Source organism: Oreochromis niloticus, linkage group LG3 (assembly GCF_001858045.2).
Source record: "Oreochromis niloticus isolate F11D_XX linkage group LG3, O_niloticus_UMD_NMBU, whole genome shotgun sequence".
Taxonomy (NCBI): domain Eukaryota; kingdom Metazoa; phylum Chordata; class Actinopteri; order Cichliformes; family Cichlidae; genus Oreochromis; species Oreochromis niloticus.
Genome location: NC_031967.2, coordinates 20,202,032 through 20,225,489, shown reverse-complemented (window position 1 = coordinate 20,225,489; position 23,458 = coordinate 20,202,032). Strand labels below are relative to the sequence as shown.

Below are 23,458 nucleotides of genomic sequence, written 5' to 3'. Positions count from 1 at the left end.
TTGTAATATTGCGGCAGTAATCGCTGCCAGTCTGCCGTAGCCATACGAGAGTGTGCTGTGCGGAGTGGTGTGTGGCGAGCCTGTGCACTGATAAAGAACACCATTGTTTCCATTCAGGAAATAAAGTGACATCGATCAGAGACTCCTTGTTTTCTTAAAACACAACACAACGCAGAGTCGAGGAGTCTGTTTGGGCCGAACTGTTACAGCAGGATGAAGCAGAAACCGGTTACACTGGTGCCGTGACCCAAGCTCCTGCAATCCTGCGACCGCGACGGGCCGTCTACTTCCTGGAAGGTGGAAAAGTCGCGGGAGACTGGCTTTTCTTAGTCCCGCCATTTTCTGCGTTCTTTAGAGACATCGGGGTGGGGTTCTGTGCTTTCTTTTTTTTGGAGAGTTTTAAAAAAAAAAGAAAAAAGGGGGAGACTCACTGCTGAGCCATGGCAGATTTTCCCAGTTTTGGCAGGGGAAGGGGGGCAGTTGGTTTTACCCCTCTGCAGTCATTTGGCAGAGGCAGATCAAGGTTGCTGACAGCTCCAGTTTCATCCACACCTAAGCCTGTCCTTACTGAGTTGAATGAAAGCCCTATTGATGTGAACTGTGATGATCTACAAAATGCTAGATCAGAAACCAGTCCCACAAAAGAGAACCTTTATGCAGAGATGGCGACGCAAATTGGGTTTTCTATTGGGGAAAGCATTGCCTCTTGTCTTGAATCTCGGTTGGGCTTTGGAGTGGGAAACAGTGTTGTTGGGTCTGCCAATAATGTGTTATCAGAACCCTCACTATTGAATGTGATTGTAAAGTCTGATGTTAAAGAACCTGTGTGTTTTAGAGGGGATGGCTGTGATACATACAGTGTTCAGGAATGGGAGGAAATGATGATGACTTTTTTTAAGAGAAGAGGGGTACCAGTTGCTGATCAAGCTGATGATGTGCTAAGTAAACTGCTGGGGAGGGCACGAGAAATAGTCAAGGTGGGCATACGTAGTAAGCCATCTGTGTGTCTTGAGAGGGGCCCGGAGCCCATTTTTGAGATCTTAAAGCAGCACTTCAGTGACACTGCCTGTTCAAGCATGCCTTTAGCTGACTTTTATGCAACACTACCCACCTCAGGTGAAACACCGTTTGACTACTGGCTCAGGTTGAACAGAGCCATGGAGGTGACAGAAGACTGTCTGAAGAGACAAAATAAGTCCTTTGCATATCTGACAAAAGAGCTGACTGCTATGTTTATCCGTCACTGTCCAGACTCAGAACTGTCTCTTATTTTCAAGTGCAAGCCCCTGCAGCAGTGGACGGTTGCTGATGTGCACGAGAAATTGCTGGAGCATGGCAAGGACCAGAAGTGCACCCCTCAGTTTAGTGCAGTCAGTGCCTTGAGTTTTCGGCGACAGGAGGTGAGTCCCAATGTGCAGCAGGCGACAGGCAGCAGTAAGTGTATTACACCATCACCTACCCCTACCTCAGCATTACTTACCAACCTTAATGCACAACCACCTGCTGATCGTCTTGATCATGTGATAGCCCTGTTAGAGAAAGTCCTGGAGGGACAGCCTCGACAAGCAAAGCTGCCTGCTAAGGATGATGCCAGGGTCCCCCGGACCCAAACACGCAAAATTGTGCCTTGCGTGATTTGTGGTGACACTGAACACTCTACGTATCACCACTGTAGAGCCCATCAGCTGTGTTTCATCTGCCATGCTGGCGACCACACACGGGCTCAATGCCCCAGGGCCGTGTCTGTCAGAGTGAGGGGGCCTGAATCAGCCACCCAGCACCTGGGAAACTAGATGGCCTACATGTGGAGGGGGCAAGTGTTAGGCCTGAAATCGCCCCCAAAAAGGATGATTTTGATGATTTAGAATCTGTATACCACACTGTTTGTGAGGAGCGCCAGTTAGGCCGGCGACCGATTATTCAGAACACACACAGACTAAAACAGCATGATGAGCTGTTCTATGAAAATGTGACCCTGGGGGGCAAAGTGTTTGTTAAAGCCATGCTTGACAGTGGCTCTATGGCCTGCACCCTCAGCACCAATATGATGCCCCAACTATTACATCATGCAGTGCTGCAGACCCCCACCTTGCAACCCACTGATGTTGTCCTGATTGGCTGTGGTGGTTCGAGGACAGTTCCATCAGGTGTGTGTGACATTACGGTGGAGATGTATGGTTGCAAAGTTGTTGTGCCAATGTTGGTGGTCGCAGGGCAGAGTGAGGACCTCATTCTGGGCAGTAACCTAATGAGATATCTGGGTAATTGCCTGAGGGAAGAGGGAGATTTAGGAGGGGAATGCAGCAAGACCCTGAGTGCTGAAGAACAGCCTAATAAAAATCTGCTGAGTTCAATGTCAGGAGTGGTGGCCCCAGGGCATGTTGGTGATAAGATCGGAACTGTCAAGCTAAAGAGAGCTGTAACATTAGAGCCCCTGACAGAACACCTGGTTTGGGGCAGGCTGCAGCTAGTGAATAGTGGGGAGGTGGGCAGTGCTGTAGTTGTAGAGCCCACCGGGTCAAGGTCTGGTCCGAGGTCAGTTATGGTTGGGAGAACTGTAGCGCATCTAAACAGGGATGGTTGGCTCCCTGTGAAAGTGCTGAACCCCTTTGACAAGCCGATAACCCTGAAACGGAACATGAAGTTGGCTGACGTGTCCCCCTGTGCAGCGGTGGAGAATTTCACCCCCACTGGCTCCTACTTGCAACAGAACATGCAACGGTCTACTAGCCCAGCTTGGTGCCATGATGAGCAGAGTCTAGTCACCGATGTTTCCACTCTGCCTGATGATTCAGCCTCACAGGAGATGACAGGGTGTTGTAGCCCCTTACATGCAGTACTGCGAAATCTGGGGCTGTCTGATATCGACATTGATTCATGTGCAGTTTCGCCGGCTGGCAGAGAGAAACTGGTTGGCCTCATAGCCCAGTTTGAGTCTATCTTCTCGAGAGACAAGCTGGATTGCGGCAAGGCTAACGGCTGCCTACATCGAATCCGAGTTGTGGACGACAAGCCATTCCGGTTGCCATGCCGACGTGTGCCGCCGACGCATTATGAAAAACTAAGACAGGCTCTGAATGACATGGAGGAACGTGAAATAATTCGGAAGTCTTGCAGTGAGTTTGCATCACCACTGGTCTTAGTTTGGAAGAAGTCTGGTGAGTTGAGAATCTGTAATGACTTTCGCTGGCTTAATGCTAGAACTGTCAAAGATGCTCACCCACTCCCGCATCCGGCTGACGCACTGGCTGCTTTGGGGGGGAACGGATTGTTCTCCACAATGGACTTGACTTCGGGTTATTATAATGTGGAGGTGCATGAGGAGGACCGTAAGTACACGGCATTTACGTCTCCATTTGGGTTGTACGAATATAATCGTATGCCACAAGGACTGTGCAACAGTCCGGCCACCTTCATGAGGATGATGCTAGGCATTTTTGGGGATCAGAACTTCCTCAGTGTGCTGTGTTATCTTGACGATGTTCTGGTTTTTGCCCCCACAGAAGAATTGGCACTGGAGCGCTTGCATATGGTGTTCCAGAGACTCCAGGTTCACAACCTCAAGTTGGCTCCAAAGAAGTGCCATTTTCTGAGACAGTCTGTGAAATTCTTAGGGCACATTGTAAATGCTGATGGGATACAGTCGGACCCTGACAAAATAGCATCCATTACATCCCTTGCAGAGGCAGACCTTATGGAAGAAGGTTCGAGTGTTCCATCCCAACAGAAGGTCCGCTCATTTTTGGGGATGGTAATGTTCTACCAACAATTTATTGAGAACTGCTCATCCATCGCAAAACCTCTCTTTCGGCTGACATCTGGGGATAAAGGCCCTCGTGGTTCACGGCGAAAGCACCGGCCGGTGCGTACAAAACTGTGTGGGGAGGACTGGACGGATGAATGCAGGGCAGCTTTCAATGAGCTGAAGCAGGCCTTGTTGGATCGAGTGCTCCTGGCCCATCCTAATTTTGAGGAGCCCTTTTTGCTCTCTGTTGATGCCTCCAGCAGTGGCCTTGGTGCCGTGTTGTCGCAAGTTCCTGCTGGGGCTTCTACATCAAGACCGATCGCCTTTGCCAGTAAGACACTCAATCATGCACAGTCCAAGTACCCAGCGCATAGGCTGGAGTTCTTTGCATTGAAGTGGGCGGTGTGCGACAAGTTCCATCACTGGTTGAGGGGTCATCAGTTTACCGTTTGGACGGATAATAACCCTCTCACTTACATACTTTCTAAGCCAAGACTGGATGCATGTGAGCAGAGGTGGATCGCAAAGCTAGCGCCTTTCCAGTTTGACATAAAGTACATTCCTGGTCCTAAAAATGTGGTTGCTGACGCGCTGAGCAGGGAGCCCTTCGTGCACCCCAGGGCCTCCCACCGGTTGATAAGGGTTCCATATAATGAACTTCTGGCAGAAGCGGAGGCAGTCGCCACTGGTGGAGTTCAGGAGGCCTTCAGATGGACTGTTCACTCAGCTGATAAGGCCTCAAGCACTGACCAGCCTGTTGTTTCTCAGTGCATGGCTGTTGAGCGGGCTGGAATGTTGACGTCTTCTGAAGTGGGAGCTGTCTTCCAGGCTCATAGTGAACATGAGTCCAGGGTGTGGCCACATGCTCTCCTTCTACCCCAATGCTCTCAGACTGTGATTCCGCCGAACCAGTCTGCCTCTGAACCCTTCTCGCATGATGACCTAGTGGGACACCAGCGGCGTGATGATGTGCTGAGCAGAGTGATCTCCTATGTGGAAAGGGGACAGAGACCCTCGAGGAGGGAGCGAGCAAGTGAACCGGTTGATATGAAGAGACTTCTTAGGGCTTGGGACAAGTTAACTGTGAGAGATGGTGTGCTCTATCGAGTCTCCAAGAATCCCGTCACAAAGACAAAGACTTATCTGTATGTTGTTCCGCCAACCTTGCGTCTTGCTGTACTGAAAGGCGTCCATGATGAAGCCGGTCATCAGGGACAACAAAGAACACTTTATCTGGCCAGGCATAGATTCTACTGGCCTGGTATGGCCAAACATGTGTCAGAGTATGTACGGTGCTGCAGAAGGTGTGTTGTTAGCAAGTCGCCTGAGCCAGAGGCGAGAGCACCTTTGGAGAACATCAGAACATCAGAGCCCCTTGAACTGGTCTGCATAGATTTTTGGTCTGCGGAGGATTCGGCAAACAAATCAGTGGATGTGCTTGTGGTCACAGACCACTTTACTAAGATGGCTCAGGCTTTTCTATGCCCCAATCAGTCTGCTAAGGCAGTAGCACACCAACTCTGGCATAACTACTTTTGCATCTACGGCTTTCCGAAACGCCTTCACTCGGATCAGGGAGCTAATTTTGAGAGTGTGCTCATTGCCGAGCTGTTGAATGTGGCAGGTGTCCAGAAGTCTCACACGACCCCATACCATCCGATGGGAAACGGCTCCTGCGAGAGGATGAACCGTACCTTGGGCAACATGATTCGTGCATTACCCCCCAGAGCCAAGCAAAGGTGGCCTGATGCACTGAAAGCTCTCACATTCGCCTACAACTGTACGGTGCATGAGACGACTGGCTATGCGCCATTTCTGCTGATGTTTGGCAGAGTGCCAAGACTGCCGATTGATGTGATTTTTGGCTCTGTTATTGAGCACCAAGACATCATGGACTATGATCGATATGTCCAGACGTTGAGGAGGGACCTCAAAGAGGCCATGGATTTGGCGCAGGAGGTGGCACGCAAAAATTTGAAGCGTCACACGGACCTCTACAACCGGAAGGTGCGGGGAGCGCCAGTAGTGATTGGTGATCGTGTCCTTTTGGCCAACAAAAAGGGACGTGGCAAAAGAAAACTTGCCGATCGCTGGGAGAGTGTTGTCTATACAGTTTTTGACAAAAATGATGAGAGTCACACCTTTAAGCTGATGGATGATTCCACAGGGCAAGTGAAGGTTGTGCATCGCAACCTGATAATGCCGGTGAACTTCCTTCCCCTCAGTGGTGCTTCAGTTCAGGATGATGGAGATGAGCTTTCTGAGTCTGGCTCGCTGATGGTTGGATGCGACGGAGAAGCTGTCTGCAACTCATCGGTGGGCACGGCTGAATACAGAACAAGAGCTTGGGTGTCTGACTTACCGTCTGCAGTGTCCAGCGACTCGCTGATGACAGAGGTTGCTCAACCAGAAGGAAGCATTGTGGATCAAGAACTTGCCTGTACCAGTGTTCCCCCTGTTGACACTGAGGAGCAGGTAAATGCCACCTCTGGTGGTCAACATTCTGACCTGCTTATGTCTGTGGCCCCAGTAACAGTCTCCTCTGTTTTGGAGTTGGCAGCCACTACTGATGGTGACCAAGACAATACAGCTGCTATTGGGGGTCATGTCTCAACCACAGTTGTTCTGCCCAACGCAGATCCGACTGATGTTAGCAGGGTGGTGAGGGCCCGTGCTAGATCGAGAGTGGGACGGTTACTTAAGCCTGTCTCCAGGTTGATTGAAATGATGCACCAGAAACCTGTTAAAGTTTGAATATTGTTGGATAACTGCAAGTTAATTCTATTGTTGTTGAAGTGGGACTTTGATCTTTAGAATTGAGACAGATTATTTGTTTTGGATTTTTCTGTGTCAGAGAGGCGTACAGTTATGATGTGATGAAATATGTAACTGGCATATTTTGTTCTTTTTTGGAAGGGGTCTGGCCAACTTCTTCTTCTATTGATTCTTTTGGGAATAGTCCTCTGACTGAATTTTCTTTGTGACTGTACGACCTGTATTACTGAACAGATTTATCACATGTTGATAGCTGTGGATTAGCTATTGAATTTTTTTTTTTTAAATCTTGTTTTTTTTTAGGATTATTGGGTTTTTGTTCTCTGTTGTGTTATGGTGATTGTGGTGTACCTGTGTTTTTTTTAAGGGTGTTATTTTGTTTGTGGTGTTTGTTTATTTGAGTGTGCAAGTGGAATTCAGCAGGGGGAATGTAACAGTGTTTATGTGGTATTATTCCACTTGCCACAAATGTCAGTGTAATGGGGAAACAGCGCCCCCCTCTCGGTGTGGCTGGTTAGGGGAGGCTGGCTGCAGTAATCGCTGCCAGTCTGTCGTAGCCATACAAGAGGTGAGTTGTATTGCTCCGCACACGATATAGCTAAGTAGTACAGACATATAAAAGACGTTTGATTAACTGATGGGCACCGAGTGTAATAAGTGCTTAGTGGACACATGTCCAACACCAGTTTTATGTACTTTTCATTTGTTTATTACTGTGTAAAACTGTATGCTAAAGCGGAATGCTAATGGGATGTTCTGCCATAGTGTGCTGTGCGGAGTGGTGTGTGGCGAGCCTGTGCACTGATAAAACACCGTTGTTTCCATTCAGGTACATCATTTGTTGTTGCTGTTACTTTCTTGTATATTATAAATTGTAATATTGCGGCAGTAATCGCTGCCAGTCTGCCGTAGCCATACGAGAGTGTGCTGTGCGGAGTGGTGTGTGGCGAGCCTGTGCACTGATAAAGAACACCATTGTTTCCATTCAGGAAATAAAGTGACATCGATCAGAGACTCCTTGTTTTCTTAAAACACAACACAACGCAGAGTCGAGGAGTCTGTTTGGGCCGAACTGTTACAGCAGGATGAAGCAGAAACCGGTTACACATAGAGACATGGATCAACTCTGTTTATGGCACTGAGTGTTAAATTGTGACAGTTTCAATAAAGCCTGCAAAATTCTTGCATTTATACTGGGGAGCAAGGAAAAGTTAGACGTTGGTTGTACTATTGAAAATCAGTTTCATAAAAAAACCAATTAAACAGATATGAAGAAGTGTTTGTAAAACGGTAAATATGGAACTGTTTTGCTATCAAACTTTGTTTTAACTGAATTTGTCAAAATTTACTCAACATTGAAAATGTATAGTTGAGAATATCAAGATCAGTTTCATAAAAAAACCAATTAAACAGATATGAAGAAGAATGTGTTTGTAAAACTAGCGGTAAAGTATGGGAACTATAGGGGAGACTGTTTCTGCTATCAAAACAGTTTGTGTTGTTAATCCTGAATGATTCTTGGTCACAACATTTTACTCCACACACATTTGGAAAATCGTATAGTTTGACAATAAATATCCCAGTAAAGATGCTTTATTTCTTAACAAATATGCAGACGGAGTGATCTTTATCAAAAGTAGAAGTTATATCTGTAGCTAAACCGTTGTACACAAGAACTTTAAAAATCTATAGTGTGTGAGGTTGTGTAAGTAAGGGGTGGCTTGCCCTTCTCGCCCGCGTGTGACAAACCATCTGTTGGATCATGGATTTGACACCTCAGCATTGTGAAAGTGAGGAAACATGCTTCTGGTTGAGCATAAGATTTCTGCTTACAACTTAGAATCTCACTTCTAAATGAAATTAAAAATGTTTTTGTAAGTATGGCTAATGTATAACTTTGACTTCTAATGCATTCACACACACGTACGCACACGCACACGAGCAACATCAACACAGAGAAGAAGAAGAGGGGGTAGTTTACTACGCATCATAAAAATTTAAAAAAAAAAAAAAAAACGCAATCATTAATCTTTCAATTGTATCTTTCTGTTCTGAATTTAGAGTCCTTGTTTGTTTACTGAGCCGTACTTTGGGAGTCATACTGTTGTGATACTGGGGAGAAAAGGGTAAGGTGTGCGAGACTAAACCATTACACACAAAACTTCAAAAACCTAAAGAGTGTGTGAGACTGTTAGCTGTGTTGTCCAGCAATAAACTTATCTACAATGTGTTAGTAAAGAGCGACTTGTACTTCTGTCCCATTAAGCAATGGTTTTTACAAATTTCACTGTAATCTATAAAAGGAATCTGGATTAAAATAGAACATAGTAGTGTTGGATTAAGTGCAGGAAACACTAGTATAAGGTGTCTATGGAACAAATCTCCTTCAACATTCATAATGACCAAAGTGAGGACTACAGACATGCCTCTCAGCCAGCTGATTGTGTTTAGGGTAAAAGCATCTATATACACTTAGACTGCTCCACATTTTAGTGAGTTAACTCTGGATGTCTGCGGGTTTTGTCAACTTTGGGTGAACAAAAGCAGAAAAACGGTAAAAGATTCAGACATTGAAAGTCTGGTTTATTTCATGAATACAATGAAACATTTTACAGTCCACAGAGCAAAGTAGCATACATGATAATGGATACTGCAACATAACACGGACAGTGAGAAGTAAAACTCATCGTCTTAACAGCTCTTATATTCTTTAAACTTAAAATAAACCTTTGAAATTAGATTTTAGTGTTTTAAGTCATGTATTTAAAAAAAAAGATGAGTCAACACTTGTTTCTCCCAGCAGCCTTACTGAGGTGACACTTTAACAATGCTTCATATCACAGTCTTTATGATGAAAAACATGTTCTCTCATTAGCAGATGTAGCAGAATACATTTATTGCAATGTATGAGCTACACTTCTTGCAAAAAAAAAAAAAGCTGATTGGAAATGCATTCAAAAAAAAAAAAAAGCTCCTGCCCAGCCTTGACCTTCCTTCTGCCAGCACGCATGCACACACACACACACACACACACACACACACACACAGAGATCATTAATACAAAGGTTTGCAACAGCTTTTGGATTTTCACTCTTTGACGGCTTTAATATGAACAGCCACATAAAATTCATTCAGATGTTTTGCCTTTGCTTCAATTAAGATGTGTCTTTAAATCTACAACACCTTTCTTGTTCAAAAAGTTTACTGACATGGTAAAGAAGTAGCTAGGGCGCTCAGTAAGTATGAACAACAATAGCTTAGGGACACTTTCTCAAATAAAGAGGATTTCATCATCTGCAGTTCGTGAAAAAAAGTGCCACATTAAAAACAGATCAATAGATCCACAAATAATGGATACAGACTCTTTTCAGCTATAGAGGTAAAGGTATACTTCATGCACTTATCAACATACAGTTTAAAGGCGTGCATTAGAGTGCATTGGTGCACATTTGGGTATCGTTTATGGTTATACCACTGTGAATTTTGCTATATAAATATGCTCAAGAGTCTATCATATGTTTGACATCCAGCTAAAAATTCGAAAATATATATTTTTAAATCAGTAACTTTGCAAATTTAGAGGAAATGTTTTTTGGACAACAAATGAGTCACGTTTTAAAAACAGTTTGAATAATCTGCGCTGACAGACTGACATTTATGAAGCGCTGGCTATAACACACATGCTTACGTGTGAAAGGACCACGGATGTCTTGGAGCAGAGAACCGCGTTGTATTGTTGCTTTTCTCTTATGCATAAGCAACGCCGGCTGGTCAGAAACGCTCTGTGTGGGTAGAAAATGGTCTGCACCGGCGCTGGTCCTGACGCGAAATGGCGAGGGTCTCACGCTCTGAGAAGCGGTTCATATAGGACCGGGTGCTTCCAAAAACAATAGATGGGGGGGCCTATAAATCTGGGGTCGATACAGCTGCAGGGCATCACCTTGCTGTGCAAGTTTAAAACAATGAGGGTGGGGCACGCAGGTGTTGAGCTCCGGTGTAACTGGCCAAGATAGGCCTAAGGGTCCGCTGTTGCTGGCTACTTCAGAAAATAGGCGAGACCCTGCTCGACTGGTACATCTGCGGGGCTTTTACCTTCTCGAGGAATTACAAAAAGAGCCGATACCGGCCACTTCAAACAATAGGTCGGGTCCCCGCTCGACTGGTACACCTGTCGGCTTTTACCTTTTCCTAAGGAATTTCAAAAGAAACGATACCTCCTACTTCAGACAATAGGTTGGGCCCTTGTTCGCATGGTACTGTCAACAACTAAGTGATACACTTATCTTTTGTCTTCCTAAGGAATCACAACAATTAAATGATACCGGCAGTGGGCTTTTGCAATCCTGATGAAAATACGGAGCGGGTCTGTGCGAGTGGTTTTGGTAGTATCACTGCAGCGTTTATTTTCTAAAGGGCTGAATGTTATTTGCGACCATCTGTTGTGTTAAAAACTACTCTGAAACCATGAAACCCCTTACGGAAGAAAATGATCCGTTTTTAAATAAATAAAAGGCATGTATCGCTGCATGCTGTGACATCAGAATCACAAAATGAGTGTGATTAAAACAGGATTAGTTTGAAAAGAGCGCTACTGGTTGCTTTGGGGGAAAAGGTGACATCATGTGCAACGTGTTTTAGAAGTAGGCCTATAGCATTTATTTTCTAAAGGGACTTTATGTTATTTGTAACCATTTACTGTGTTAAAAACTAGCTAGCTGTGTCTCCCTCTTAGTTCAACATTCCGAAATCCCGATTTTTAAATAAAATGATCGCATCAACCCGTCAAAGAAACCCCAGTACATGCGTAAAACTAGTTAAATTAAAACTAGTGGTTTGATTAAATGAAACGCTTGTGAACAAGCTGAAATTACCCGTACAGAAGAAATTCCCGTTTATACCGTTTTTAAAATAAAAGGCATGCATCTCTGCATGAGGAGACATTGTCAGAATCACAAAATGAGTGTGATTAAAACACAATTACCAACACTTTTGACTAGATGTAAATAAAAAGCATTTGTTAAGGCGCACTGTGAACAAAAACAGCTTCCACCCCTACATGCCAAAACAAAGAATTGCTCTTAAGGACACATATGTCTGCATAAATGAATGTTGAGACACGCCAAAGTGAGAAAAAATAGTTTAATTAAAAACCCTATGGTTTGATTAAATTAAGTTAAAAACACATGAACTCATATGACCCCACCGTGTGTTTCCACACATGAACTCGCATAACCCCAGGACCTAAACGCGCATGCGCACACGCACGAAACCGGTTTGGTTGGCCGCCATCTTGGATTGCTGCCATCTTATTACTACTATTGTTCCCAAGACATAAATACTTTAACACAAATTGATGCAGTTTTGTGCTTGATAGAAAAAAGTATTTAGCCTATAGATGATCACCTTTGTATTCTTTATATTAACAGCTTCCAGAAGGACCATTCCAGCTGGAGAGAAATAAAACGTAAGCTTTTATCTGAATTTTCTTCCAAAACAAACATTTCCTGAATATTAAACTGACCCTACTTTACTTTTACAGCGCTCTTACTAGATCCAGCACTGCTTATCTTCTGTTCTACAGGAGAAAGAAAAGTAAGATGGGAAACATTTCTGATGAACTTTCTGATGAGTCTGTGAATGATTGTATCACACTGGCAGTTTGAAATGATTTTGACTGATTTCATTTCATTTCCAGTGCATGCTGCAGACACACAACACATCAGTGAGGCACCCACTGGTGGAGCTTCAGCCAATGAGCAACAAGAACAGGTTGTAAAGACCACAGGGAGAGACGAAGGTGAGGCAGCAGGCATGGACCATAACCTTGTGGACATACAGGGAAATAATCAGCAGATTATAAGAATAAAGATGAAAGTAAACAGGAAAAGGAGAAAGAAAAGTACTTGCCAAGAAACAGGAAAAACAAAGACATGGAACATGTAGACAATGAAAGCAGTGACCACATTACAAAGAAAAGAAAAACTGATAATCAGGAGTCTGATGACCACAAGAATGAATCCGAGCACCAGCAGGATGCAAATTTAAAAGGCAGTGATCACCAGGATAACCAACACAGTCTGAAAGTGGAACAAAATGAAGAAATGAGAGAGTACAGACTAAGAGATAAGGACAGGCAGATGATGATAGCTGTGATGGTAAACAGTAAAAGCATTGATGAAGCTAATAGAAGTAAAACAAGAGATGGAAATAGAGGATCAGTAATGCATAAAGACTCCGTATATGTTTTAAAGCAATGGAAAGATGGCTGAAGGTAAACGGAAGATGTGAGAAAATGATAAAGAGCAAAATAAAAATAATAAGCAAGATAAGAGAGATGGTGAAGGTGCACAAAGAAGACAAAAAAGAAAAAGACTTTCGTGAGATTAGAGAAGGTCTAAGTCATCAGCTATTAGCTGATAATAGATATGAGCTGATTATAGTCAAAGCACAGTATAACTGAATCAGGGACAGGAAGTGATATACATATCTGTTTAAAAAGAGAGATCATCACTAATTTAAAAAAAAAACAGGACACAATAGACATGGTATGAAAAGAGAGCAGTCTTTTGGTGAACAGTTTTCCAGGAAACAAAGGACTCATGGAGAATCAGAGAAGTAGCACTGATAGTAATGTGTCATGTGGTCACATGAATGAAATCAACATGATGTATTTTTACACTACGTATTTTGCTAGTGCCTATTCCTGTAACTGACAACACTATGTACTGTTCACCTAGTTTATCTTTCACAGAAACAGTTCTACAATTTAAATTGATCATTGATTATCTCCTTCTAGCCAACAAGTACCATGGGCTAGTAAACCAAGGAGCAACATGTTACTTAAACAGTGTGCTACAAGTGCTATTCATGACCAAAGAGTTCAGAAAAGCTGTGACAAGGTTTGTTACACAGCTTAAAATACCCAAGATTTATCCATATTTAAAATGAATAAACATTGGAGTGAACATGTAACACCATGTGACTAGTTTGTTTAATTGCTGTAGGAACCCTGGAAGAAGTCAGTATATTGATCACCCTCTTGACACCTTGTTTGATAACTTAAAGAAAAATACAGCTTACACACATGAAATCAGTTCAAAGCTGGACATCAACTCAGGTACAGTAAACATTATTAAACAGTGAATGCACCTGTTCTTTGTAAAATTGGGTCAGTTTACCTGTTAAGTTACTGCAAATAAGCCAGTTTTCTTCGTGTTAGCTGGCCCAATAAAATGACATGTAATCGAAACCTATTATACATATATACAGTCCTGATCAAAAGTTTAAAACCACTTGAAACATGGCAAAAAATCATATTTTGCATGGTTGGATCTTAACAAGGTTCCAATTAGAAGTTAGCAGGAAGTTGCTAAGCTTGCTAATTTCCACCTAAACATGATATACCATGTTCTGACTGAAAGATTTCTGAAAAAAATAAAATTTACAGCTCTACTGTTACTTCCAACATAAATGAAGACAGAAAACTAAACAGCTGTGATGTTTGTAGGATTACTGAAGTTAGACTAGCTGGTATATAATGATGTGCTACATGATCGCTAGTGACACAGTTATGTTAGCATAACGTAAACACAAGCTGTGTCCCAAAACGTCGGCTGCATCCTCCGGAGGCCGCATTTGAAGGCCGATTACGTCACAGCCAGGCAACGAAGGCTGTCCCAATTCGTCGAGTCCTTCAAATGCAGCCAACAAATGCGTCCTTCATTTCCCCGAATTTGAAGGATGGGTTGGTGTCTCCTTCGTGACCCACCATATCCCAGAATTCATAGCGCGGCCCAGCCAATTTCAGTTTCCAACAATGGCGGCCACTACTAAGTTTTAAAATTACTCTTATTAATCTTTCTGGGTTACAAAATAAACTTTTAACATATTTTCAGGCAAGAAAGTAGCTGTGTAAACTTCAAATATCTGCTTGGTTCATCAAGATATCGCATATTTGCAAAAGTGCGCCGAGGTTTTCGGACACATCTGTTACCCACCCGCTCGATAGCTAGCCGGGGGGTTCAATGGTCACTCGAGCCGGCAAGAGCAGCGGACTCCCGGCTTCATCGTTTTCAGACCCCCGCTGTCTTTCGCTACTCAGGTTAAACATGATATATAAGTCACTCGGATAACTTAAAAATGTAATTATTTGGCTTTTTTCGGGGTTTTATTTGTACAGGAGTAAATCGGCTTGGCTGAGATCAAAGTTATTAGATTAGATTAGATAAAATAAAACTTTATTAATCCATCGGGTGGGTTCCCGGAATTTCACACAGCTGAATAAACGTCAAACAGAAAACCGATTAAACAGAAGTGTGAGACGGTCTAGAATTTACGCCAGTGTCCTGTTATATTTTAGATAGCAAGGAGCAGACAGCCTTGTTTATTAAACTCCACCGACACAGCGGTGACGGAAATCTGAAGGCTAGACCGTCCCATTTCACAGCCTCGCACTTCCGGCCTTCTTGGTCTTCGAAGGACCCGGCCCACGTAGACTGCGAAGGCCGGGTCCTCCGAAGAATGCAGCCGACGTTTTGGGACACAGCTACAGTGAAGCTGGAGGAGGAAGCTAACTTTTTTTGTTAACGTGAGGGTTCCTGATACACTGCAAAAACTCAAAATCTTACCAAGTACATTTGTCTTATTTCTAGTCAAAATTATCTCATTACACCTAAAATAAGACACAATCAGCTAAAGGGCAACATTTCAGTAAGCTAAAGGAACTTGTTTCAAGACAGTGAATCTTAAAACTAGAGAATTTTCATTTATTCCACTGGCAGATTTTTATTCACTTATTTCAAGCTAAAATATCTTGTATTAAGTGAAAAAATCTGACAATGAAACAAGTGAAAATTGTTTCATTGGCAGATCTTTTTAAGTACATGTTACATTGACAAATATGTTATAGCATTTTTTTTTTCAATACCTCCACTGCTCCAGTGTCCGTACAAGGTGACGCAGCTGAGTGCTTTGAGAAGATTCTGTGTCTAACCAGTCCTGAAGCCTCACAGGTAAAGACTGCAGTTTAGATATTACAAATATGTTAATTAAATTTACATATAAGTTAACAGCCTGTGTGGTTGTCTTTTAAGATATTCCAGGGAGTGCTGACACACAGGAACAAATGCTCTACATGTAGTACAGAGACAGGAACAGATGATCCATTTTGGACTCTACCTCTTCAACTGGTGGAATCTGACATCAAAGACTACAATGTGGTAAGGACTGATATCTTCTCTACCTTTTTAATCCATTCACACTTTTCTAGAACATATTAGTTAGAGTAATTATACATATGCATATTTTTGCCAAGTATTTCACTATTTAAGCAAAACTTCATTTATATGAATATTTGCAAAAATTATGGGAAATTATTTATACCAGTGGTACCATGTTTTGTATGGAACGCCAGGACTGCCATAATGAATTGATTAAATACACCATTAAATAATTAATTAAATGTGTCAATAATTAATTAAATGTGTCAATAATTAATTAATTACATGTGTCGTAAATATTTATGTAATTAATTATTTCTGATTTTAATTAATTATTGCCACATTTAATTAATTATTTAATGGTGTATTTAATTAATTCATTATGGAAGTCCTGGCATTCCATAGTTTTAATGGGTAGAAATGACCTTTCATTTTATCTGTTAGTAAATTTTAGCATCAAGTGACATGATTATATTTTTCAGGCACATGCCATTGCCAAATATTTCAGTCAATCAGATGCCAGTGGAGTAAACCAGCTATACTGTGACCAGTGTGGGTGCAAATGTGATGCTGCCATTGTAAGTTATCATTTTATTAAATAAAAAAACTAAGAAGCTGAAATTATTTTTAATGAAGTTCCCACAAAGTACTGGCTTCCTAAACAAATCTCACTACTTTTATAAAAGAGAGATGTAACACTTACCAGTTACTAAGGGACCCCAGCACAGAGACAGGGACTCATGGGGATGACTAAGTGCAAGTTAACTTTATTTATAATGATTAGTCTTTTCAGACTGCAATCCCACATTGATTGCTCCAGCCGTTCTGCTGCCTAGCTTGTTTTGAGCTCTCATCACTCCCAGAATGTCCCAGAACGTTACTGAAATAGGATGCTGGGACATGGGAGGAGAGATGTGCTGAAAAAAGCAAGGCAAGATTAGACAATTGTTGTCTGCTGTGTCCACCAGTCTCTCCTGGCACTGCCACTGAACACACTGCACCGCTTCTCCCCTGAAGCTGAGCCATAGACCATACCCCTAAACAAGAGAATTTTTTTTTTTTTAATTTTAAGTAAATTTGCAAACAAATCGGGTTATTCTTAATCTCAGGTACCCCTGTGATCCTAATGGGATCCTCTATATAAATCCTCTAAAGAAATACATAAATCATATTTATAAAAACGTAGGGATGCTACTCTATTTTTTTCCCTCTGTATAAACAAGAAGACTCGGAGCACAACCTCCCTCAGTGGGCAATGACTATACTAAAACTTTGATGTTTTATGATATTTTTATTGCAACATGGTGACATGACCCTCATAACATCCAAAGTAATATATCCTGATGTCAGCTTTGGTAATATGGAAATCCACAGTAATCATTTTTTATTATTTTTAAGGTCAACTTTGACCTTCTGCGCTAACAATGAGGGTCAAGGTCAAATGCTTAGCCAGCCAAATTACTCATATTCAGTGATGGGAATAATGGCAATAAAAATAACTGCATTGCGAACAGCATTACTTTTTTCAGTAACGAGTAATCTAACTAATTTCTATGTCTGTCATTACAACGCTGTTACCGTTACTAACAAGAAAATGCAGTGCGGACACGTTACTATTTTTCAACACAGACGGCTGAAGCTGTCTTAAGCTTACTGGGAGCTAGGTGGGGCGAAACAATCGCACGAGTGCTGCTGATTGGCTGAGGAAGAATCAAGTAGTCGTGGTAAACCAATCACATGTCCAGTTTAAGATGACATAGCAACAAGATGCTATATACCAGTTTTTAAATTGTGTTGATAGGTCACGTAAAACCAGAGTGATGATAAAAAACAAAATATACGGTATTTTTCGGACCATAAGGTGCACCAGATTATAAGGCGCACTGTCGATGAATGGGTCTATTTTCATACATAAGGCGCACCGAATTATAAGGCGCATTAAGCGAAACAAAACAGTCAGATAAGTCAAACTTTACTCAACTCATTCTTCTTGCTTCCTCCACTTAAGTACCATTGATTCATTAATGTTGAATTCTCACAGCTGTTCTATTCCCATGTTGTTACAGTACAGAGGTGTGGACTCGAGTCAGACTCGAGTCATTAATTTTATGACTTTAGACTTGACTTGAAAAAAGGTTGTAAGACTTGTGACTTGACTTGGACTTTTACACCAGTGACTTGGGACTTGAATTGGACTTGAACCTGTTTACTTGAAAAGACTTGATATTTTACCCAAATCTAAAATTTAACATACATATTATATAAAAAGTGCGGACCATTAATTCACTTTATTCATTCATTCATTCTTACCACACTCCGTATGTATGTGAGCGTGGGCTGTAGCACAGCCAATCAAATTAACCAGATTTGAAAAAAACAAGAACAAAAACGCTCGAGCCAAAAATGCTTCCAAGAGTAATTTCTTTCGGGTACATAAACTACGAAGTAGTCAACAAAAAACGAAATGCAATATGCAAAACATGCAAGAAGAGAATCACAGACGGAGATGGAACAACTTCCAACTTTGTCCGACATTTGAAGTTGCATAAAGAACGGTAGGTGGTGCTTTTTTTTTTCTTTTTTTTTTTGCTACGACGAGACAGCTGACTTAGCTAACTTCATCTTATTAGCAAATGTTCTTCGGGCTACGTTGATGATACTGTTTGGCTTTAACAGGTATGATATGTTTGTCATGCTATTTTAAATCCGGTCCTGCAAGTGCATCCAAGATTAACATGCAACTTGTTAGCTCAGAATTGTCGGTGAATGGTGAGCAGGGTCCGTTTCAGAAAGTGGGTTCTGTAGCTGTACTCAGTCTCTCTCCGTCTCCTCCCCATCATTAACCCCGTAGATTTAACCCAGTTTAGACTGACAAATATTTATTTTACCATCACATCACAATTCAAAATCACTGTGTTTAATTTGCAATTAGTGTATGGTCGTGTTTAACTTTTGCATGTCTGAGCCTGGGAAAAAAATTTTTTTGGTTAGAAAATCTGGCCCACCTTAGTGTGTAATTGAGTAGTCCTGCTATACATGGCCTTTTTCTTCTGTCATTTATGTCAATACATCAAATAAAATACTTTGATCTTATATTATTAGCTGTTGTTTATTTGCAAAGGTTATTCTCAACAGGGATGCTAGACAAAAACGGCGTTTTCTACAGACAGCCTAGCATACGCTCTCCACTTGCGAGTGAAAAAAGAAAAAGAAAAAACACCCCTTCCCTATTGGTGTTAGAGTTTACCATGTCAGCCAATCAAAAAAATGATAAGGCAACATGTGACATTTGGTTGTTTAGGGAGAAGGGGAAGTTTTTAGGAGTGACACCCGCGACGGAAAGCGGGCGAGCGAAAGAAAGAGAGAGAGAGGGCGTTTATCAATATGCGTACTTGTGCGTACTTGCGTTCTCGTGTACTCGTGATACGTCATCAGTCGGAGACCAAGTACTGTTCCAATTCGAAGTACGCATCACGCCGAGAACGCGAAAAAGTCCCGGATGTGTTCTCGATCCGCCCGTTTTATCGAGCATGCATCGGTGTAGACTTGGGACAGCTAAATATCCCAGAATGCATTTCGTCCAAAACTCAACAGCGGACTCCCGGCACATCGTTTCCAACCCCCCCCCCCCCCCCCCCCAAAACCGCTCGCGGACTTCTCACTACTCAGGTTAAAGAAACCCCAGCAGCTGTCTATAGTATTGAGTGTCCACTAGAATAGAAATAAAAGCGTTCTAACATCTCACCTGCTTGTTTTTATTAAGGTATGTACACGTATGTACATGTACACTATTTTTATTAATAGAGGTTTCACTACTGAGGTTAACAATGATATATAAGTCACTTAGATCACTTCTAAATGTTAATGTTTGGTTTATTTCAGTGTTTTATTTGTTCCTGAGTAAACTGGTTTGGCTGTGATTAAAGTTAAGCTTCATAACATGTTACTTACAGTTAAATTAAGAGGGGACGGCAGTAAAAACTCCGGCCCTGTGACATCATCACGTACGCTGGTGTTCCGACTGTACAAATCACGAGTCCGTGCTCGCGTTCTCGGCGGGTACGTACTCCCGTGCGTTCTCGGCGGGTACGTACTCACCGAGAACGCGAGTACGTACTCGCGTACTTGGGCATTGATAAACGGCCAGAGAGTTTTCATATGTGAGACATTAGTGACGTTTAGCGTGTTTGGAGGCTATAGTTAGTTTGTTGTGTAGTTATTGTTTTGTATTGTGTGTCGGTTAGACTGCTGAATTTCATATTTGATCTAAAAAAGCTGTCAAAGGCAGATTCCAGTGTAAACGCTGTCTCCACATAGAAAACTGGACTGTTGCACCTCCAGTTGTCAGACCTGCAGGGTTTAGGCCTGTGGTGTTCTCCTCTGTCTTATACTGAACACAAACTACATTTTTTGGACTGGCACAAATAATTTGTGTGCCTTCTTATGTGATGCAGCACACCTGATTGTTCTGTAAATAGATTTAAATGGTTATATAACAAACGCCTGAGGCCTTGGCTGCATTTTTAGGTAAATAGTACCATATAACTTTGTTGTTTGCAAAACTTGTGCATAATTTTTAGAAATGTACAATTTCTATTTGCATTTCAAGTTATGAAAATGATTCGTTAAACATGTAAAAAAATATAACTTTTTTCTACTCGGATTCTGAATTTTTTGTCTGAATTTAGATCAACTATACCAAAATGAAAAAAATAACTCAAATTTCAGATATTTGAGGTTGTGCTGTAAATAATGATACCAAACAAGGCAAGAAAAACATATTTTAAAAGTGAAATATAGAAGTAAAATCAAAAGTAGTCAAGAACGGCCAATTATACCCGGGACCCCAGAGGGTTAAAAAAAAGACTTGAAAGGACTTGAAATTCAAAGTTTCGGACTTGGGACTTGACTTGAAAGTTGTCTGTCTTGACTTGCGACTTGACTCTGACTTGCTTGACTTTACTTGAGACTTGACTTGTGACTTGAGGATAAAGACTTGGGACTTACTTGAGACTTGCAAAACAATGACTTGGTCCCACCTCTGTTACAGTATATTAATAACTAACCTCGTATTGTGGATGGATTATCTCAGTTGTTCTCCTGACTGAAGTTTGATCCGTTTACAGCATCCTGCCATGCAACTGCATTTGTCCCTAACCTTCGGGAACCCTCACATTAACTTTTATCGAGTGGAAAAAAGTTAGAGTTCATCCTCCATCTTCACTGTTTACTGCTAACATAGCTGTGTAGCTAGCAATCATGTAGCACATCATTACATACCAGCTAGTCCAACTTCAGTAACCCTACAAAAGTCACTGCTGTTTAGTTTTCTGTCTTCATTTATGTTGGAAGTGACAGCAGAGCTGTACATTTTATTTTTTTCAGAAATTTCTCAGTCAGAACATGGTATATCATGTTTAAGTGGAAACTAGCAAGCTAACCTCCTGCTAACTTCTAACTCCGTTAAATTTAATAAATTCTGTTTTCATGGATGTCTGGATGTTAATTGTTACACCTGGTAAAGCAGCAACACTGATCATTTTATTAAAGATGTCAGAATTTAGACAGTTTTTAACTCTCTGTGTGCCTCAGTGTTCGTTTAACTTTAGACCTGAAGTGGACGGAGTTTTGGACCCAGATTACTCCACGACGCTCCTGACTACGGTAGCTGTAATGCTCCGACAATCCATCAAGCGGTGTGGCTTCGTAGCTTACCAAAGTTATACTAAAACATTTTTTGACAGATTTTTCAGCGCCGTGTACCACTTAAAATCGGTTCACCTAATTGTTCTGTGTAGCAATACCACGACAGTCCCGATGACCACACGTTCATGCTTTTGAGCATTTCGCACATTTTATTCTTCTGATTGCTGTTCACATGCTTGGCTACAGCTCCACAGCTCGCAGTCGACACATACACCACCACCACCACAACAACAACATACTGACAGACAGCACAGCCTTTTATCCCGGCGAGGCCATGATTGCAGATGCCGTGCATCTGCGTCCATCTCGCCTGCAGCTCCCTTGCAGCGGCACGCAGACCATGAACCTTTCAAACATTTCAAACTATTCTGTAAATAGGTTGTTACAGTAAAAACTTTTTTCTACTCAGATTTTATGTTTTTTGTCTGATTTTAGATCAGTTGTGTTAATACAGTATGTCTAAATGAAAAAATAACTGTAAATTAAGACATTTGAGGTTTTGCTGAAAAGAATAATACCAAACAAGGCAACATAAATAGTTTTTAATTCAGTTCAATTCAATTTTATTTATACTGTGCTAAATCACAACAACAGTCACCTCAGGGTGCTTTATATTGTAAGGTAGATCCTACAATAATACATACAGAGGAAAACCCAACAATCATATGACCCCCTATGAGCAAGCACTTTGGTGACAGTGGGAAGGAAAAACTCCCTTTTAACAGGAACAAACATCGAGTAGAATCAGACTCAGGGAGGGGCGGCCATCTGCTGGGACCGATTGGGGTGAGAGAAGGAAGACAGGATAAAGTACATGCTGTGGAAGAGTTCCAGAAATTAATAACAAGTAATGATTCAATGCAGAGAGGTCTATTAACACATAGTGAGTGAGAAAGGTAAATGAATAAGACATACTCAATGCATCATGGGAACACCTGTTGCAGCATAACTAAGGGAGGATTCAGGGTCACCTGATCCAGCCCTTTAGCAAAAAGGAAAGTTTGAAGCCTAATCTTGAAAGTAGAGATAGTGTTTGTCTCCTGAATCCAAACTGGAAGCTGGTTCCACAGAAGAGGGGCCTGAAAACTGAAGGCTCTGCCTCCCATTCTACTTTTAAATACTCTAGGAACAACAAGTAAGCCTGGAGTGAAAGAGCAAGTGCTCTAATGCGGGGATATGATACTATAAGGTCATTAAGATAAAATGGGGCCTGATTATTTAAGACCTTGTATGTGAGGAGCAGGATTTTGAATTCAATTCTGGATTTAACAGGAAGCCAATGAAGGGAAGCCAAAACAGGAGAAATATGCTCTCTCTTTCTAGTCCCTGTCAGGACTCTTGCTGCAGCATTTTGGATTAGCTGAAGGCTTTTCAGCGGGTTTTTAGGACATCCTGATAATAATGAATTACAGTAGTCCAGCCTGGAAGTAATAAATGCATGAACTAGTTTTTCAGCTTCACTCTGAGACAGGATATTTCTAATTTTAGAGATATTGCATAAATGGAAGAAAGCAGTCCTACATTTTTGTTTAATATGTGCATTGAAGGACATATCCTGGTCAAAAATGACTCCAAGGTTCCTCACAGTGTTACTGGAGGCCAAGGTAATGCCATCCAGAGTAAGCATCTGGGGTTAGATACCATATTTCTAAGATTTTCAGGGCCGAGTACAATAACCTCAGTTTTATCTAAATTTAGAAGGAGAAAAATAGAGGCCATCCAGGTCTTTATGTTTTTAAGACATTCTGAAAGCACAGAGATGTGTCCAGTGTCAAAGGCCTCAAGAATATCATTTGTAACCTTCACTAAAGCTGTTTCTGTGCTGTGATGAGCTCTGAAACCTGACTGAAACTCTTCAAATAAGCCATTCCTCTGCAGATGATCAGTTGGCTGTTTGACAACTACTCTTTCAAGAACTGGCCTATAATTAGCTAAGACCGCTGGGTCTAGAGATGGCTTTTAATAATAGTAACAAGTAACTACTGCCAGCTTGAAGGCCTGTGGTACATAGCCA

At 41.8% G+C, this 23,458-nt stretch overlaps 2 protein-coding genes across 5 annotated transcripts in view; both read left to right on the top strand.

Moving 5' to 3' along the window:
• The window catches only part of LOC102081728 (uncharacterized), an 81,753-nt gene that overhangs the window by 45,268 nt on the left and 13,027 nt on the right, over positions 1–23,458 (top strand). For all 3 annotated transcript variants that reach the window (XM_019353847.2, XM_025905631.1, XM_025905630.1), the window contains 8 exons: positions 11,947–11,984; positions 12,060–12,112; positions 12,216–12,317; positions 13,317–13,419; positions 13,525–13,637; positions 15,461–15,531; positions 15,613–15,738; positions 16,221–16,316. In XM_019353847.2, coding sequence (XP_019209392.1) covers positions 11,947–11,984; positions 12,060–12,112; positions 12,216–12,317; positions 13,317–13,419; positions 13,525–13,637; positions 15,461–15,531; positions 15,613–15,738; positions 16,221–16,316 — 702 coding nt within the window. The remainder of the gene's footprint in view (positions 1–11,946; positions 11,985–12,059; positions 12,113–12,215; positions 12,318–13,316; positions 13,420–13,524; positions 13,638–15,460; positions 15,532–15,612; positions 15,739–16,220; positions 16,317–23,458) is intronic.
• On the top strand, positions 390–7,630 carry LOC109198416 (uncharacterized). 2 transcript variants are annotated; one of them, XM_025905632.1, is made up of 2 exons: positions 390–1,400; positions 7,286–7,436. In XM_025905632.1, the coding sequence occupies exons 1-2, from the start codon at positions 441–443 to the stop codon at positions 7,430–7,432; spliced, it is 1,107 nt and encodes a 368-aa protein (XP_025761417.1). In that variant the 5' UTR covers positions 390–440; the 3' UTR covers positions 7,433–7,436. The 2 variants fall into 2 exon arrangements, with proteins under 2 accessions (XP_025761417.1, XP_019209410.1); XM_019353865.2 differs by lacking the exon at positions 7,286–7,436 and adding an exon at positions 7,510–7,630 and having other exon boundaries at positions 394–1,400.

Bases quoted from the DNA above. Each gene is read 5' to 3' on its own strand.
- LOC109198416 (XM_025905632.1), top strand. From the start codon at position 441: ATGGCAGATTTTCCCAGTTTTGGCAGGGGAAGGGGGGCAGTTGGTTTT. The intron at 1,401-7,285 runs GTGAGTCCCAAT...GTTCTGCCATAG, and splicing joins TGAGTTTTCGGCGACAGGAG to TGTGCTGTGCGGAGTGGTGT.